This window comes from Nycticebus coucang, chromosome 4, assembly GCF_027406575.1.
Source record: "Nycticebus coucang isolate mNycCou1 chromosome 4, mNycCou1.pri, whole genome shotgun sequence".
NCBI lineage: Eukaryota > Metazoa > Chordata > Mammalia > Primates > Lorisidae > Nycticebus > Nycticebus coucang.
Window position 1 is genome coordinate 112,264,211 of NC_069783.1, and position 19,505 is coordinate 112,283,715.

A 19,505-nucleotide genomic window follows, 5' to 3' on the forward strand; every position below is an offset into this window, starting at 1 on the left:
TCTCTAAAAATAGCAGGCATTGTGGCAGGTGTCTATAGTCCCAGCTACTTGGGAGGCAAGAGAATCGCTTGAGCCCAAGAGTTTGAGGTTGCTGTGATCTGTGACATCACGGCACTCTACTGAGGGTGACAAAGTCAGACTCTGTCTCAAAATAAAATAAATTAAATTAAATAACTCAAGCCATGTAAGCCATCCTGCTAATAGTCTCAGTAAGACCAGTCCTGAGTTATGTGTGGAATGCTTTCTGATTTTCAAACCAGGCAATGATTTTTGTTTTGTTTATTCCTCCTCCTACTCCTGCCACATGGCAAAGTATCTGCTATACAATCAATTCCTCCATCATACTTGTGGAATAAAAGAGTAAAGGATTGCAGCTAACATTTATTTGAGGCCAGGCCTAGTGGCTCACATCTGTAATCCTAATATTCTGGGAGGTGGAGCCTGGAGGATCCCTCCAGCTCAGCAGTTCAAGGCCAGTATGAGCAAAAGCGACACCCAGTCTCTACTAAAAATAGAAAAACTAGCTGGGCATAGTGACACACCTGTAGTCCCACACCTGTACTCTGGGAGGCTGAGGCAGGAGGATCACTTGAGTCCAGGAGTTTGATATTGCTGTGAACTATGATATTATAGCACTCTATCAGGGTGACAGAGACAGACTCTGTCTCAAAAGAAACAAAAAGTAACTGATTTAAAAAAACATTTATTTGAGTGCTTCCTAAGTGCTAGACTTGTCACACGTATTATCCCATAACCTCATGTATTCCACATAGCAAGACTGTCTGTTGGTCCCCATTTTACAGAGGAGGAAACTGAGGCTCAGAGGAGTTAAGTAACTCACTAAGTTTATACCACTGGTTAGGTGGAAGATCAGAGGAGTCATAAAAGTGAGTAAGGCGGGGATTCTTTATTTCAGGGAGGGTCATAGCCGAGTCAGATTCCTCAGGGCTTGGTGACAATCTGCCTGGGAATTTTGCAGAACCACAACCTTGTGGACGTGGCCAACAAGAGCTGTTTTCTGTTTTGTTTCAGGCTCCAGAAAACACCCTCAAACAGAGACCCAGATCTTCCGAATCATGTACAATGCAAATTCTGTGGCTGGAAAGCTTGAGTATGGAAAGGAAAAAGTTGTGTCTTTTTCATCCTCCTCCTCTGATGACTTCGTTGAAACTCTGCTCGCGTCGCCACCAACACTGGCTTCCCCAGCAGCGGTCACCAGGGGGCGGAGCTCAGCGCGACTCCTCCTCCCCGGGTTTGCATCCGCTCCCGGCTGGGAGCGATCACCTCCCGCTGAACTTCTCTGTTTCTCTTCTCCGCTGCCCTTCGCGCCCAAAGTCACATCCTGGAGCCCGCTCCCCGGCGAGATCATCAGCTGGGACAGGGCGCCCTGCGCGGCCCCTTTATCTCCAGGGCCCACGACTCGCCCTTGCACATTGGGCCGGCAGCGTCACTGCCCAGCGGAAAGTTTTTGGTGCCGGGAGGAAGTTGAACCTTCCGAGACTCAGAGAAAGCAGCCTAGGAGGCTGCGCTGGGTCTGGGTGGCCATGGAGGAGCCCCCTCTGCGAGAGGAGGAAGAGGGGGAGGAGGAAGAAGAGGACCAGGAGAGGGACGAGGCTGGGCCCGAGGGGGCCCTGGGCAAGAGCCCCTTTCAGCTGACCGCCGAAGACGTGTATGACATCTCCTACGTGATGGGCCGCGAGCTGATGGCCCTGGGCAGCGACCCACGGGTGACACAGCTGCAGTTCAAGATCGTACGCGTCCTGGAGATGCTGGAGGCGCTGGTGAGTGAGGGCAACCTGGCAGTGGAGGAGCTGCGCATGGAGAGGGACAGCCTCAGGAAGGAGGTAGAGGGGCTGCGCAGAGTCGGCCCGCCGGACAGCGCCAGTGGGGAGGTGAGTGTGGGCAGCGCGGCGCGTGGGAGGGTGCCCCTGTTGGCAGGGGGGCCTTGTCTTTCTTGAGGGCCTAGTCCCTCGTGACAATCCACTGTGAGTATCCGATGCTAACATTAGAAGCAGTATGGTACTTCACTTTTTTTTTTAGTAAACTATCCCATACCCCAACTTGGCCATATATCTTAGGTACTTCCAGTTAATTCTGACAATCCAGATAAAGGCATTACAGCCTTACTTAAAATAACAAGGCATAAAAATGAAGCATAAAACGATAAGAAAAAAACAAACAATAAAACAGCAGGAATAAGCCCCTGTGATGACAAGGTACTTTACATTTATCGAGCACTTACTAGATGCAGGGCCCCTGCGGTGCTCCACACCAGCGGCCCCCCATCACATTTGCCCGTGGCCTGTTACCCAGACTAGAGTGACCTAATGTCAGCCTAGCTCACAGCAACCTCAAACTGGTGGGCTCAACCAATCCTCCTGCCTCAGCCTCCTGAGTAGCTGGGACTACAGGTGCCCACAACACCTGGTTAATTTTTCTATTTTTTTTAGTAGAGAGGTGGGGTCTTGTTCTTGTTCAGGCTGGTCTTGAACTCTTGAGCTCAAGGGATCTTCCTGCCTCAGCCTCCCAGAATGCCAGGATTACATGTGTGAGTGAGCCATCTCACCCAGCCAAGAAACATTTTGACTAAAGAGAAATTAGTATGTATTTCCACACAAAAAAGACATGGAAGATTCAGAGCAGCATTAGTCATAATTGTACCAAATGGGAAACCATGCGAATGTAACAAATTTATAAAATTGTGGTATAGTCCCACAATGGAATACTACGCAACCATGAAAAATAACCCAGTACTGATAACACATGATAGTACGCATGAATCTCACTGACGTTACATGGAGAGATAGAAGCCTGGCACAAAAAAGAACCTACTCTATATTTACATAAAATTCAAGAACAGGCAAAATAATCTTTAGTTATAGAAGGCAGAATGAAGAGGGAGCAGAAGAAAATTTGACAGAGAGCTAGAAATGTTCCATATTTTAATCAGGTGTGGCTATGCAGTTCTGTACATATGCGTATGTTAAAAATCGTCATGTTATAAACTCAAGATTAGTGCATTTTACTGTATGTATATTAAACCACAATTTTACCAAATTACATTTCACCTCACCATCCAGTATCGATGAAACAAAAGTTTCAAGAAACAACTTACCCTAACTTGCCAGTACTCTGCATGATGCCTGTAGTTTCTTTCCTATTCTATTTTAAGAGTTCAGTTAGTGGGCAGTGCCTGTGGCTCAGTCGGTAAGGCGCCGGCCCCATATGCCGAGGGTGGCGGGTTCAAGCCCGGCCCCCGGCTGAACTGCAACCAAAAAATAGCTGGGTGTTGTGGCGGGCGCCTGTAGTCCCAGCTACTCAGGAGGCTGAGGCAAGAGAATCGCTTAAGCCCAGGAGTTGGAGGTTGCTGTGAGCTGTGTGATGCCATGGCATTCTACCGAGGGCCATAAAGAGAGACTCTGTCTCTACAAAAAAAAAAAAAGTTCAGTTAGTTATAAAAGGTTTAGTCAACAAGTCCAAAGGCCATATAATCATCAGATTCCTCACATTCTTCTTTCTTTGCTTTTGACTTTCTTCCCCTCAGCTGGGGAGTAGGGGTTTGCCGGGAGGTAGGGGAGGCAGGACCTACATTGTAGAAGAGGCTGCTGATGTTGACACTGGCCAGAACCTTTGCCAACAAGCCACATTTATACTCGCTGCTTCAATGAAGGTGTCTCTTTGTCCTTCAGAATAAGGATGGAGTAGATAGCTACCCTTCCAGGTATTAATGGCAGGATGACCCAAAAGGCACCTATTCTATTTTTATGAGTTTTTAAATTCTTGTTGCAATTCATTAAATTAATTTCATGCCTCCCTGGTAGTTCTCCACCCACACTTAAAAAATAAAGCTGCTGTAAGTGGAGTTTCCTCACACTATTATTATACCCATTTTCCAGAAACTAAGGAACAGAACAGTTAAGTAATTTGCCTAAGAACTTACAGCAGGTAAGAAATGAAGTCAGGATTTGAACTCAGAGTCAGTAGTCTTCATTACTCCATTCTAAAATTGTACTGACATTGGATGAGTGACTGCTATATGCTAGGATCTGGAACTGTGGAGGTAAAATTTGAAAAGGTCCTTGGCCTTACATCTAGTGGGAGAGAGGTCAGACAAGAGTACACACCCAGAACCAGAACACAAGTTTGCAAACCAAAAGTATGCCATGATAGAACTACAGGAACAGGGTTACTGAAACGCATGGAGAAGCATAAAGTTTTCCAGTAGTTTCTCTGATACCTTTTATTCATTTATTTCTAAGTCACCATGGTGACAACTATATTTGTAGATAAGGTTCTACTTTAGTATCCATCATGTGAGATAGTTGAGTAGGATGATGGGTAGCCTGGATTTTCAAATTAAAGAAAAGTAAAATGACTTCCCCAAGATGGCTTGGTCCATGCTATTTTTGTCCTGATCACTAGGTGCAAACAGGAAGCCCCATTAGGCACTGGGAACCCTGCCATCTGCACAGGATCTGGGTGATTTCCCACATGGGGCAAAGTGGACAAGTTTCATCAGGTGACAGATGAAATAGCACATTTTCTTCCCAAACCGCAGCCTTGAGAATAGGGGTAGAGAAAAGGCATAAATAAGAGAACAAACTTTGAGTACCACTAGACAGTTTATAAAAATATTCCATGTTCTTATTTTCTCTCTTTTTGATTATTTTAAATTATTTTTTAATTGTAGGAGAAAATACAAGTAACAGCAACTTTACTGTCTTAACCATTTTTAAGTGTATAGTTCATCTGCATTAATTATATTTACATGGTTGTGCTTCGATCACCATTACTCACCTCTAGATCTCTTTTCCAGGCTTAGTAGCTCATGCCTGTAATCCTAGCACTTTGAGAGGCTGAGCTTGGAGGATCACTTAGAGCCCAGGATTAGAGACCATCCAGGGCAACATAGAGGAGACCATAGTTACAAAAAAAATTATGCAGGCATGGTGGTGGTGAGCGCCTATAGTCCCAGCTACTTGGGAAGCTGGAGCAGAAGGATCGCTTGAGTCCAGGAGACAAGGTTACAGTGAGATCCCGCCTGAGCAGGACTGAGATCCTGTCTCTACTACAAATAGAAAAAACTAGCCCGGCATGGTGGTGCATGCTTATAGTCCCAGTTACTCAGGAATTCAGGAGGCTGAGGCAAGAGGATCCCCTGAACCCAGGAGTTTGAAGTTAATGTGAACTCAGATGATGCCAGGCTCTCTATTGGGGGCAACAGAGTAAGACTCTGTCTCAAAAAGAAAGGTTACAGTGAGCTATGATCATGCCTCTGGGCTCCATCCGGGGCAACAGAGCAAGATCTTCTCTCTAAAAAATATAACCTGAAACTTTACCCATTAAATAACTTTGCGGGCTCAGCGCCTGTAGCACAGTGATTATGGCACCAGCCACATGTACCAAGCCTGGGCCAGCTAAACAACAATGACGACTGCATCAAAAAATAGCCTGCGTTGTGGCAGGTGCCTGTAGCCTGTAGCTACCTGGGAGGCTGAGGCAAGAGAATCGCTTGAGCCCAAGAGTTTGAGGTGGCTGTGAGCTGTGACGAGGGCAACATAGTGAATGCCAACGAGCTGGCATTCTAGCGAGGGCAACATAGTGAAATTGTCTCAAAAAACAAACAAAAAACTCTGCACTTCCCCTACCTGCAGTTCCTGGTAACTACTGTTCTACTTTTCTATCTCTATGAGTTTACCTATTCTAGTTACTTCATGTACGTGAAATCTTGTTACATTTGTGCTGATGTGACTGACTTATTTCATTTAGCATAGTGTCCTCAAGTTTCATGCATGTTGTGGCATGTGTCAGAATTTCCTTTTTAAGGCTGAATAATATTCTATTGAATGTATATACCATATTTTGTTTATCCATTCATCTGCTGACGGATACTTGGGCTGCTTCCACCCCTTGGCTTTTGTAAACAGAGTTGCTGTGAACATGAGTATACAAATATATCTCAAGTCCTGCTTTCAGTGCTTTTGGATAAATACCCAGAAATGGAATTGCTGGACCAAATGGTAATTCTATTTTTAATTTTTGAAGGAACTACCATACTGTTTTCCATGGTGACTGCACCATTTACATTGCTATGAACAGTCACAAGGGTCCCAGTTTCATCTCATCACTGGCAATACTTGTTACTTTCTTTTCTTTTGACAGTAGCTATCCCAATAGGTGTGAGGTATTTTTTTCCTTTCTTTTTTTAAAAGTTTAAATTCAGAATTCAAAAGTACAAAATGTTTGCCTTGTTTGCCTTGCCTCTCTCATCTTCTTTCCATTAACTCTCTTTGGAAGTGCTCTAAACTTTCTCTTTGTTATTCCTAAATAAAAATTTAAAAAAATATTTGCCTTGAAAAATCTCCCTCCCTATCTTTCTTTATCCTGGCCACGCAATTCCCCTCCTTGGAAAAGAATTTGTTTTTTAAAAATTTTTTTTTTTTTTTTTTGAGACAGAGTCTCATTTGTCACCCTTGGTAGAATGCTGTGGCACCATAGCTCACAGCAACCTCAAACTCTTGGGCTCAAGTGATTTTCTTGCCTCAGCTTCCCAAGTAGCTGGGACTATAGGTGCCTGCCACAATGCCCAGCTAGTTTTAGAGATGGGGTCTCACTTTTGCTCAGGCTGGTCTCAAACCTATGAGCTCAGGCAATCCACCCACTTTGGCCTCCCAGAGTGCTAGGATTACAGATGTGAGCCACTGTGCCTATCCTGAGCATTTTCTTAAACCTATGGCTAGGCTGTGTTATTTATGGAGATCTGCCAACTAAGTTTGCTAACTCATTCTAGGAAAAGTGCTACTTATCTCATTGCTGAATATCACCATGGTCACCTTCAAAGTGCTCCCCTGGGGAAGCTGTGCACACTAATGCCAGTACCTCGTCTACCCTTCAAAGCAATTTCGGAACACTTTCTGGAATTGCCATTGGAGCTGGTTGTTGCATGGCATACAAAAACATGCAATAATAATAGTGAACGCCACTCAACAGGATGCTGCTACATGTCAATATGAACACTATGAGACCCTGATAAACCAAGGTTATGAAATCTTACTGAGTTATTTGTACAGTACTGCCAATGTAAGTGTGTGGTGGCAAATTTGAGAACTTAATTGTGAGGCCTTGTATGAGGACAACTCTGATGACATGTTGCAACCAGAGAATGGAGTTACAAGGCAGACTGGGGGGGTCCCCTTGCACAGGGACTTTGCCCAAGCACCAGGGGAGCTGGCAGACAAAGGGAGAGAAAGCACTGTGAAATTTACACACACACACAGAGTAGTGTTCTGATCCTTGAGAGAGGACACTGTATCAGCTCCTTGAGAGGCTAACAGGCCCCGTCTCAAGCCTAGTATCCAAAGGTATTTGTTAGAAAATTGGGGCATGTATACACAAGGCAAAAAGTGAAAAGGTAACAGTTTCATGTTCTAATTAAATAGGCAGTTCTTTGTTCAAGGAAGAAAGATATCAGGCTGAAGGACAGGGGAGTACTAAGCTACAGATCAAAGAATACTTGAAAGATAATTTATTTATCTATTTTATTTATTTATTTATTTTTGAGACAGAGTCTCACTCAGAGGTCGAGTGCCGTGGCCTCATAACTCAGAGCAACCTCAAGCTCGTGGGTTCAAGCGATTGTTTTGCCTTAGCCTCCAGAGTAGCTGGCACTATAGGCGCCTGCAACAATGCTGAGCTATTTTTAGAAACAGGGTCTCACTCTTGCTCAGGCTGGTCTCGAACTCCTGAGCTCAAGCAATCTGCCCGCCTCGGTCTCCCAGAGTGCTGGGATTACAAGCATGAGCCACCTCGCTCACTTTAGAGAGAATTTAATGAAGGAAAGTTATAGTCTACAGGTTAAGGTGCCTGCAGTTGCAGGGTATCTTTGGGGGAGAGTATCAGTTACTTCCTAGTTTTATTTATATTCTGTCTCTAAGCTATTGTTCCCTATGTAGACATTTCCCAGACTATTTTCTCATCTACTCTGCTGGACATTCCAATCCCCCTTCACCACCATAGGTGTGCCTTGCAGTGCCTGAAACATGGGGCTATTGCCACCTTGAGATTTCAGGGGAATACCAGGCTACTCTAGCTTTCACCGACAATGACCTTCCAGAAAAAGAGTTCCAAAATTGCTTAGAAGGGTGGACTAGGTGCTGGCATCAGTGCATAGCTTCCTAAGGAGAGTACTTTGAAGGTGACTGTAGTGAATGATATTCAGCAGTGATATTCATAGCAAACTTTTTCTAGGACAGGTTCGCAAACTTAATTATTTGAGCTTGTAATAAAGATGCAGTGATATTCATCATAAATTTGCTTTAAAAATATTTTGATCACTGTGTGTCAGCTTGGTTAATATCCTTACAATCAAATGCATTTTCCTTTATATCTTTATAAACATTTCCCTAGGAAGGGATCTGCAGCTGCCAGGCTGCCAGAAGGGTCCATGGCACCAAGAAAGGTTGACAGTCTATACTTTAAGCAGTTGTCTACCAAAAGACATTTCTTCCCCAGTCATTTCCTCTTATGACATAGAACAGTGAATCATCCTGTCCTAAGCCATTTGGCCCCTGAGAGGCCACTGTCTAGAGAAAATAGATCCTCAGTGAGTGGAAAGAAAAGTGCATTTGAAATTTTGATAAGTACAGTATTGTAAAATTAAGCTGTAAAGCTCTCCTTAGATCTGGTGGCCTCAGTTGTCAGCTAAAGTGCCTATTTCCCCAGACCCGTTACAACACACAGTATTTTCTTTCTTTTTTTTGATAAAATGGGTGAATTTATTTCTTAAGATTTGAATGCAAACTTAAAAACAAAGCTTTTCATCAAGAATAAACACAAAATCTAAACAACAATCCTGCAATCATGCATTTTAACAGAAAGTACAAATATGAATACATTATAATTTATAACTACATTTGAAAATTAAAATATTTATTTCTGAATCCAACACCACACAATTTTTAACCTGTTTTCTTTTTTATTTTTTTTTTTTCTTTTGGCCGGGGCTAGGTTTGAACCCGCCACCTCCGGCATATGGGACCGGCGCCCTATTCCTTGAGTCACAGGCGCCCTACTCCTTGAGCCACAGGTGCCGCCCAATTTTTGACCTGTTTACATCTTGTTACCTTATAAACATTTGTCATATGCTATCAGGAAAATACAGGCAAAGATTACTAATCAGTCTCTATCACCAAAGAAATTACTTTTCTTAACTTCTGACTTTTTTAACCTTTCATCTGTATTTCAGTTCTGAAAAGCCATACAATTAAACCTTCATTCTAGAGAAAAAAAGAATGAATACAATATCAAGGAGACAAGATACGTTCATGTAATTAAAGCAAAAGTCACAAGTATCTGACTTAGAAATGTACATATCATAGTAAAATTTTTTTTTTGTAGAGGCAGAATCTCACTTTATGGCCCTTGGTAGAGTGCTGTGGCCTCATACAGCTCACAGCAACCTCCAACTCCTGGGCTTAAGCGATTCTCTTGCCTCAGCTTCCTGAGTAGCTGGGACTACAGGCGCCCGCCACAACGCCCAGCTATTTTTTTTTTTTGGTTGCAGTTTGGCCGGGGCCGGGTTTGAACCCGCCACCCTCGGTATATGGGGCTGGCGCCTTACCGACTGAGCCACAGGCACCACCCCCATAGTAAAATTTTTTAAGTACAACTTTATTTGATGACATGTAACAGTATTTTCTAATACGTAGATTTTTGTCAGGCTGATGGGTGAAACATGATTACTCACCATTCACCATTACATTTCTTTCTCTGTTGTTGTTGTTTCTTTTTTCCCCAGAGACAGGATCTTGCTATGTTGCCCAGACTGGACTTAAACTCCTGTGCTGAAGCAATCCTCTTGCCTCAGCTTCTTGCATAACTGGGACTCACTACTGCATTTCTCTTGAAAGTGTGCCTTATTCTCTTTATTACCTGTAGTATATTCCAGAGTGTGGTTGTGCCTTAGTTTATTTAACTGGACTTATTCTTTTTTTCTTTTTTTACGACAGGGTCTCACTACTGCCTGGCTAGAGTGAGTGGTGTCATTCTAGCTCACAGCAACCTCAAACTCCTGGGCTTAAGCTATCCATCTGCCTCAGCCTCCTGAGTAGCTGGGACTATAGGTGCCCACCACCATGCCTAGCTAATTTTTTTTTTTAACTTTCATTTAAAACAGTTATTAAATATATAAAACAAATACACAGTATTTGGTCATTTTCTGCCACCTGGCTAATTTTTTTATTTTTAGTGCAGCAGTTCTCAACCTGTGGGTCGTGACCCCTTTTTAACAATGAAAATACATTGTGGCAGGCAGCGCCTGTGGCTCAGTGAGTAGAGCACTGGCCCCATATACTGAGTGTGGCAGGTTCAAACCTGGCCCTGGCCAATAGCCAGGCGTTGTGGCAGGTGCCTGTAGTCCCAGGTACTCAGGAGGCTGAGGCAAGAGAATTGCCTAAGTCCAAGAGCTGGAAGTTACTGTGAGCTGTGACGCCATACCACTCTACAGAGGGCAATAAAGTGAGACTCTCTTAAAAAAAAAAAAAAGAAAATACATTGTGGCATTAGGAAGATTGAGAACCATGCTTTAGTAGATGGGATCCTGCTCTTCCTCGGGCTGGTCTCAAACTCCAGAGCTCAAGCGATCCTTCCACTTTGGCCTCCCAGAGTCTGAGGATAATAGGTGTGAGCCAGCATGTCCAGCCCTTCATTCTGTTGTAAAGTACAGGGTCTCTCTTTCCCCCTTAATGAATTAATTTTTCTTTTATTTATTTATTTTTTAGAGATGAGGCATTGTTCTGTTAATTATTACTTTTTTTTTTGAGACAGAGTCTCACTTTGTCACCCTCAGTAGAGTGCTCAGTAGAAGTCATAGCTCATAGCAGCCTTAGACGCTTGGGTTCAAGCGATTCTTACAACACCCGGCTATTTTTAGACAAGGTCTTGCTTTGGCTCAGGCTGGTCTCAAACCTGTGAGCTCAGACAATCCACCTGCCTTGGCCTCCCAAGTTCTGGGATTACAGACATGAGCCACCATGCTAATTTTTATTTTTGTATTTTAAATATGGACTCTGAATTCTCTTTTTATCTAATATATTATTGTCAATCACTGTTATTGATTGATACTCAGATTTTTCTCAGTTTGGCCAGTAGGACCTCCTTCAAACTGTTTCTTTCTTTCTTTTTTTTTTTGAGACTTTGTTATCCTGTATAGAGTGCTGTTGCATCGTGGCTCACAGCAACCTCAGTCTCTTGGGCTTAAGCAATCCTCTTGCCTCAGCATCCTGAGTAGCTGGGACTACAGGTGCCTGGCTAGTTTTTCTATTTTTAGTAGAGACCAGATCTTGCTCTTGCTCAGACTGGTTTTAAACTCCTGAGCTCAAGCCAATCCACTTGCCTCAACCTCCCAGAGAGTTAGGATGACAGGTGTGAGCCACATGCCCAGCCCAAACTGTGTCCGTCTCCTTTTCTTACTCAACAGCTTGTTTGGGGCTTGGTTTAAACTTTTTCTGCTTCAGTTGTAGAATCAGTGCTTCTCAAAGGAGCCCTGGTCCTTTTCTTGGAGAATGGTGCTTAGAACTTATGCTTACCATTGTCCAAGCATTTCTCACAGGCAACATCTCAGCTCATAGCATCCCCAGGAGCCACCAAACAATAGAACTGTCCTTTCTGAGGTGAGTGGATAGTACATCCCCTGAGGGAACCAGTGTAAATGGCATCTTTTGTTGTAGGTAAACCTGGGACCAGACAAAGCGGTGGTTGACCTGACAGATCCCAACCGACCACGCTTCACTCTGCAGGAGCTGAGAGATGTGCTGCAGGAACGCAACAGACTCAAGTCGCAGCTCCTGGTGGCTCAGGAGGAACTTCAGTGCTACAAGAGGTGGGCTCTTCATCCTCAAGGGCCCCACATCACTGAGGAGACCTGGCCTGCAAGTCCTTGCTGGGTTGTATATTGGTTCTTATGTTCGTTCATCCAATTTATTGGAGTCCTACCAAGTGACTGACACTGTGCCAGGCACTAGCGGATGTAGCAATGAACATAACAGAGGGAAGGAAAGTCTGTGCTAGTTCACTAGGGGGGACAGGAAATCAATAAGGAAGCCCAAAATAAACACAAAGGATAATGGTGGCAAGTGCTCTAAAGGACACATGAGGAGATGCCATGGCAGGCTGGGTCCTGTTTAGATAGGGTGGTCAGGGGGAACCCCTCTCAGGGAAAAGAAGACGGCAACCAGGTAAATATTTAGAAAGGCAAAAATGGAGCAGGAGTGCAGACACCCTGAGGTGGGAACCAGTGGGTCGATTTGAAGGAGCCCAAAAGGGCAGAACCCAGAATGCAAGGCAGAAGATGATCAGAAGGCCACAGGGTGGTTACGTTTTACTGTGAGTGTTATGAGTCATTGGAGAGTTGTGATCAAGGGAATGATGAGATCTGATTTAATGTTTTAAGGGATCAGGGTGATGATTTTGATAACTGAACCACTTGGTTATGTAAAAGAATGTTCTTGTTCTTTGGAAATATACTCTGCAGTATTGGGCAGTACCATAGCGACATGTCTATAATTTATTCTTCAGTGGTTCAAAAGGAAGACAGAGAGATAGATGGATAGACAGATGGATGGCTAAATGGATGGACAGATAGATAAATAGAGAATCTGGGTAAAGGGTATAAGTCCTATGCTAATCTCACAACTTCTCTGTTAAAGAAGTTTGGAATTACATAAAAATTAAAAGTTTCAAAAGACCACAGTGGCTGGGTGCAGTGGCTCACGCCTATAATTCTAGCACTCTGGGAGGCCAAGGTAGGAAGATCACTTGACCTTAGGAGTTCAAGACCAGCCTGCGCAAGAACAAGACCCTGTCTCTACTAAACATAGAAAAACTAGCTGGCCGTGGTGTGGGCTACCCAGGAAGCTGAGCAAGGAGTATCCCTTGAACCCAGGAGTTTGAGGTTGCTGTGAGCTGGACTGAGGCCACTTCATTCTAGCCTGGGCATCAGAGTGAGAATGTCTCAATAAAAAAAAAAAAAAGACCACAGTAGTAATGTGTAGAGAATGAATTCTAAGACAGCAAGAAAGGCAGTAAGTCCATATTTACTTTGGACTTTGATATTTCCATTTGTGCCACCATTTCCCAAAATGTTTTCTTTTATATTGGTATTTCTTGAGAAGGGGACTCTGGAAGAATAATTCTGGGAAACACTTGAGTTAAAGCATGTTTTCTTTCTTTCTTTTTTTTTTTTTTTTTTTTTTTGCTGGGGCTGGGTTTGAACCCACCACCTCCGGCATATGGGACCAGCGCCCTACTCCTTGAGCCACAGGCGCTGCCCATCTTTCTTTTTTTTTTTTTTGTAGAGACAGAGTCTCACTTTACTGCCCTTGGTAGCGTGCCGTGGCATCACACGGCTCACAGCAACCTCCAGCTCTTGGGCTTACATGATTCTTTTGCCTCAGCCTCCCGAGCAGCTGGGACTACAGGCGCCTGCCACAACGCCCGGCTATTTTTTGGTTGCAGTTTGGCCGGGGCTGGGTTTGAACCCGCTACCCTTGGCATATGGGGCTGGCGCCTTACCGACTGAGCCACAGGCGCCGCCCTCTTTCTTTTTTTTTTTTTTGGTTGAGACAGAGTCTTACCTTGTCACCCTTGGTAGAGAGCTGTGGCATCATAGCTCACAGCAACCTCAAACTCTTAGGCTCAAGCTATCCTCTTGCCTCAGCCTCCTGAGTAGCTAGGACTACAGGTCCTTGCCTTTTTAGACACTAGGGTCTCACTCTTCAGGCTGGTCTGGAATTCCTAAGCTCAAGTGATCTACCTGTCTTGGCGTCCCAGAGTATTGAGATTACAGCCGTGAGCCACTGCACCGGCTTACTGTATGTTTTTTTATAGGTAGAAGAAGGAAAGACCAAGGGAATAAAAACACACTGCTCAGTAGTATTTACAAATACTTGACACATACCAGGTACTCTGTTAAGTGTATCCCAAATGTCATTTCAATTAGTGATCACAACAAGACTGAGTTGAAGTGATGTTATTGCCATGGTGAGCTGAGGTCTGGAGAGGCTGGTACCTGCTTAAATCTGTGGTGGGGATGTATGTTGATCAGAGCTGTATTTTTAATTAGCATGCCACATTTGGACCCTGAAAGTTTGGAATTAAGGACATAAAACAAAAAGGCCAAGTGGTAGTCTTCTTTAAATTCTATACATGTAGCATCTATGAGAGAGCAGTAATAGGCTCCGTGCCTGTAGCTCAGCAGCTAGGATGCCAGCCACATACATCAGAGCTGGCAGGTTTGAATCTAGCCTGCGTCTGCCAAACGACAGTGACAACTCCAACCAAAAAATGGCCGGGCGTTGTGGCATGTACCTGTAGTCCCAGCTACTTGGGAGGCTGAGGCAGGAGAATCACTTAAGCCCAAAAGCTTGAGGTTGCTGTGAGCTGTAACGCCCTGCCACTCTACCCAGGGCGACATAGTGAGACTTGGTCTCAAAAAAAAAAAAGAAAGAAAGAAAGAAAAAGAGAGCAGTAATAAGTAGATGTGTTCTAAGAAGCCAAACCCAAAAGGGCTGATTCTGCCAACAGCAATTTACTTCTTCCCTTCTGCTGAGGTTGGAACCATGTTGATGGAAAGATCTTATCTTCTTTAATAAGTAGTTCAGACACAGGTAGTTAAAAAGAGGAGCTGCTGGCTTGGTGCCTGTAGCTCAGCAGTTAGGGCACCAGCCACGTACACTGGAACTGGCAGGTTTGAATCTAGCCCAGGCCTGCCAAACAACGACAACTACAAGAAAAAAATATCTGGGCGTTGTGGCGGGCACCTACAGTCCAAGCCCGAGTTTGAGGTTGCTGTGAGCTGTGATGCCATGGCACTCTACTCTACCCAGGGTGACAGCTTGAGACTCTATCTCAAAAAAAAAAAAAAAAAAGAGGAACTGCTAAGCTGCTGGTGCTGTGAGCAGCTTGTCAGTGAACAAAACAACACACTTTATTGCTAGTTTTGAATTCCCAGAGAACAAAAGATGTGCACTTTCCATCTGGTGCAGGCCAAAAGAAGCAGGATGCTGCTTAGTTTCTTGGGTTATATATTCTTGAGAAACCAGCCTGCCTACTGAGACGTTCTCATAGCAACTGCATCAATTTGGAGGTCCAAGCTCATACTGATAATATACAGATAATAATTCATAATGACAGAGAGCTATGATAGGTTGTTTCCGAAAGTGGCCACAATTATATTTCCCATCCTGCATGCTGTTTGTAATGAGACTTTACCTCTCTTCCCATCAAAAGGTGTACTCTTATAACTGGGAGCATACAGACTGAAAAAAAAAAATTTTTTTTTTTTTTTAGATAGAGTCTTATTCTGTTGCTCTTAGTAGAGCCTGTGACATCACAGCTCACAGCAACTTCAAACTCCTGAGCCCAAGCAATCCTCTTGCTTCAGCCAAACAAGTAGCTGGGACTATAGGAATCTGTCTCAACACCCAGCTATTTTGAGAGCCAGGGTCTAACTGTTGTTCAGGCTGGTCTCAAACTCTTGAGCTCAAGCAATTTACTGATATTGGCCTAACAGAGAGCTAGGATTACAGGTGTGAGACACTGTGCCCAGCCTGAAAAATTTTCTAAAAAGAAAAAAAAAATGAGGTAGAGTCTATTTTCCCCCTCTTTTGTGTGTGTGTGTGTGTGTGTGTGTATGTAAACAGAGTCTCACTCTGGGTGGCGCCTGTGGCTCAGTGAGTAGGGCGCTGGCCCCATATGCCGAGGGTGGCGGGTTCAAACCCAGCCCCGGCCAAACTGCAACAAAAAAATAGCTGGGTGTTGTGGCGGGCGCCTGTAGTCCCAGCTGCTCGGGAGGCTGAGGCAAGAGAATTGCGTAAGCCCAAGAGTTAGAGGTTGCTGTGAGCCGTGTGACGCCACGGCACTCTACCGGAGGGCGGTACAGTGAGACTCTGTCTCTATAAAAAAAAAAAAAAAACAGAGTCTCACTCTGTTGCTTAGGCTAAAGTGCCATGTTGTCAGCCTAGCTCACAGCACCCTCAAATTCCTGGGCTCAAGCAATCCTTCTGCCTCAGCCTCCTGAAGCACTGAGACTATAGGCATGAGCCCTATGACTTGCTTTGACCAATGGAATATGATTGATGTTTAGCTTTCTAGGCTGAAGATTTAAAATGCCTTGCAGATTCCATTTTTGTGCTCTTAGAATGCTAACTTGAGACTGCCATACTGTGAAGAAGCTCAAAGTAATCGCATGGAGGGGTCATGTGAAGGAAAACAGAGATGGCCCTGCTGAAAGTCCCAGCTGTACCCAGCACCCACCTGAATGCAGCCTTTCTTTTCAGAGCTACACAGATAAGAAGTCTTCAATAAAACAACCCATTTAGGGCGGAGCCTGTGGCTCAATGGAGTAGGGCACCAGCCCCATATGCCGGAGGTGGTGGGTTCAAACCAGCCCCGACCAAAAACTGCAAAAAAAAAAAAGAAAACCCATGTATTTGTCCCCTTTTCCCCAGTGGCCTGTTTCCATTGCCAAGAGAAGGCCCCAGAGGAAGAAGAGAAAAAGATGCTCTGCTTGCCAGGGCTAGCAATGCCAGCAGGAGCAAGGAGGAGAAGACCATCATAAAGAAGCTGTAAGTTGGGCGGCGCCTGTGGCTCAGTCGGTAGGGCACGGGCTCCATATACCGAGGGTGGTGGGTTCAAACCCAGCCCCGGCCAAACTGCAACAAAAAAATAGCTGGGCGTTGTGGCGGGCGCCTATAGTCCCAGCTATTCGGGAGGCTGAGGCAGGAGAATTGCTTAAGCCCAGGAGTCGGAGGTTGCTGTGAGCTGTGACACCACGGCACTCTACCGAGGGCAATAAAGTGAAACTCTGTCTCTACAAAAACAAACAAACAAACAAAAAAAAAAAAGAAGCTATAAGTTGCCTTGCTGCCCCAGTTGCCACTAAGTAATTGCTACAGGAAGTAGTGGAGGGGGGCAAGAGGAGTTGCCCGGGACAGGGTGGCCTTGCTCTCTCTTGGTGGTAGTACCACAGGTAATCTGAGAACCCAAGTGCTTCTCGGTCTTTTGGCTAAGATCAAGTGAAAATTCAATGCCAGTGTATTACAGGTATAATTATTATTATTTTTGTTGAGATAGAATCTCATTTTGATGCCCAGGCTAGAGTGCTATGGTGTCAGCCTAGCTCACAGCAACCTCAAACTCCTGGGCTCAAGTGATCCTTCTGCCTCAGTCTCCTGAGTAGATGGGACTAGGGGTGTCCACCACCATGCCCAACTAATTTTTTTATTTTTAGTAGAGATAGGGTCTTGCTTTTGCTTAGGCTGGTCTTGAACTCTTTTTTTTTTTTTTTGCAGTTTTTGACTGGGGCCGGTTTGAACCTGCCACCTCCGGTATATGGGGCCAGCACCTTACTCCTTGAGCCACAGGCGCTACCCAGTCTTGAACTCTTGAGCTCAAGGGATCCTCCCACCTTGCCCTCTTGCTAGGATTACAGGCATGAGTCACTGTATCCAGTCTGTTTTCTTATATTTTTAGACAAGTTCTTGCTCTATCTCCCAGGCTACAGTACGGTGGCCAGTGGCATCATCATAGCCATTGAAACTCTTGATCCTCCCAAATTGCTAGGATTACAGATGTGATCCACTGTGTATTACACTGGTGTATTATAATACATGTACTATATGCCAAGCAGTAATCTAAGTACTTGACATAATTAATTCATTGAATTATCACATCAACCCTATAAGGTAGGAACTATTATTATCCCCATTTTACAGATGGAGAAATAGATACTGAAAGGTAAAATAATTTGCCCAAGGTCATACCAATAGTAAACAGTAAAGTCAGGATTTGAAGCCAAGGAAGTCCGGCTTCTATATTTTACTAACTCCCTATGGTATAATAATAACTGTAACCCAAAAATAGTAATATTATTACAATAATAGGCCAGGCGAGTTGGCTCACACTTGTAATCCTAGCACAAGGTTGGTGGATTGCTTGAGCTCAGGAGTTCAAGATCAGCCTAAGCAAGAGTGAGACTCTATCTGTACTAAAAATAAAAAGTTAGCTGGGTATAGTGGTGCATATCTGTAGTCCCAGCTACTCAGGAGGCTGAGGCAATATGATCACTTGAGCCTAAAGTTTGAGGTTGCTGTGAACTATGACACCATAGCCCTCTACCCAGGGTGACAGAGTAAGACTCTGTCTCAAAAAAAAAAAAAAAATGATTATAACAATAAACATATAAATCATTATTATTGTAGTTTGTGGTGGGGGAGGTTGATCACCTCTCTTACCTCCAATTTTATTTATTATTTATTTTATTTTATTTTTTATTAAATCATGACTTTGTACATTGATGCATTTATGGGGTTCAGGGTACTACTTCAATATGCAATGTGAAATGCTTACATTGAACTAAGTAACATATCCATCACAATTATACTCATTTCTTAATAGTTTTGAAATGTAGCATTGTATCATGCACATTAGGTGAGGTCCCCCCAAATATCCTCCCTTCTCTCATCACCTCCCTCCCCTTCCCTCTCTCTCCTCTTCACTTCTACTTTCTGAACTATAGTTATGTTTTGCCATTTATATGACTGTGTAGGTGATTATATATTGATTTCATAGTAGTATTGAGTACATTGGATACTTTTTTTCCATTCTTGAGATACTTTACTAAGAAGAATGTGTTCCAGCTCCATCCAGGTAAACATAAAAGATGTGAAATCTCCATCTTTTTTTTTGAGGGCCTCAAATTGTTGCCCTCACAGCAACTTTCAACTCCTGGGCTTAAGTGATCCTCTTGCCTCAGCCTCCTAAGTAGCTGGGACTACAGGCACCCATCACAACGCCTGGCTATTTTTTGGTTGTAGTTGTCATTGTTGTTTGGCAGGCCCGGGCTGGATTCGAACCTGCTAGCTCTGGTGTATGTTGCTGGCACCTTAGCTGCTTGAGCTACAGGCTCTAAGCCTCCATCTTTTTTTATGGCTCCTAGTATTCCACGGTGTACATATACCACAATTTGTTAATCCATTCATGGGTCAATGGGCACTTGGGCTGTTAACATGTTTTGATTATTATGAATTGGGCTACAATAAATATTCTGGTGCAAATGTCTTTGTTGTAAAATAATTTTTGATCATCTGGGTATATACCTAGTAGAGGAATTGCAGGATTGAACAGTAGGTCTACTTTTAGTTCCTTGAGTGTTTTCCAAACTTCTTTCCAAAAAGGTCGTATTAGCTTGCATTCCCACCAGCAGTGTAGAAGCATTCCCTTCTCTCTGCATCCACGCCAATATCTGTAGTTTGGGGATTTTGTAATGTCAGCTAATCTTACTAGAGTTAAATGATATCTCAAAGTGGTTTTGATTTGCATTTCTCTGATGATTAAGGATGATGAGCATTTTTTTCATATGTCTGTTGGCCATGTGCTTGTCTTCATCAGAGAAGTTTCTGTTCAAGTCTCTTGCCCACATAGAAATGGGGTTATTTGTTCTTTTCTTA

At 43.9% G+C, this 19,505-nt stretch overlaps 1 protein-coding gene across 2 annotated transcripts in view; it reads left to right on the plus strand.

The window, feature by feature from the left end:
• The first annotated feature begins 1,048 nt into the window (after positions 1-1,048).
• Positions 1,049-19,505, plus strand: part of RILPL2 (Rab interacting lysosomal protein like 2) — a 37,115-nt gene continuing 18,658 nt past the window's right edge. Inside the window, exons 1-3 of one of the 2 annotated variants that reach the window (XM_053588745.1) lie at positions 1,057-1,892; positions 11,727-11,878; positions 16,506-16,622. In XM_053588745.1, coding sequence (XP_053444720.1) covers positions 1,077-1,892; positions 11,727-11,878; positions 16,506-16,622 — 1,085 coding nt within the window. In that variant the 5' untranslated portion in view covers positions 1,057-1,076. Of the gene's footprint in view, positions 1,893-11,726; positions 11,879-16,505; positions 16,623-19,505 lie in introns of both variants that reach the window. The other variant, XM_053588746.1, reaches the window with a different exon arrangement.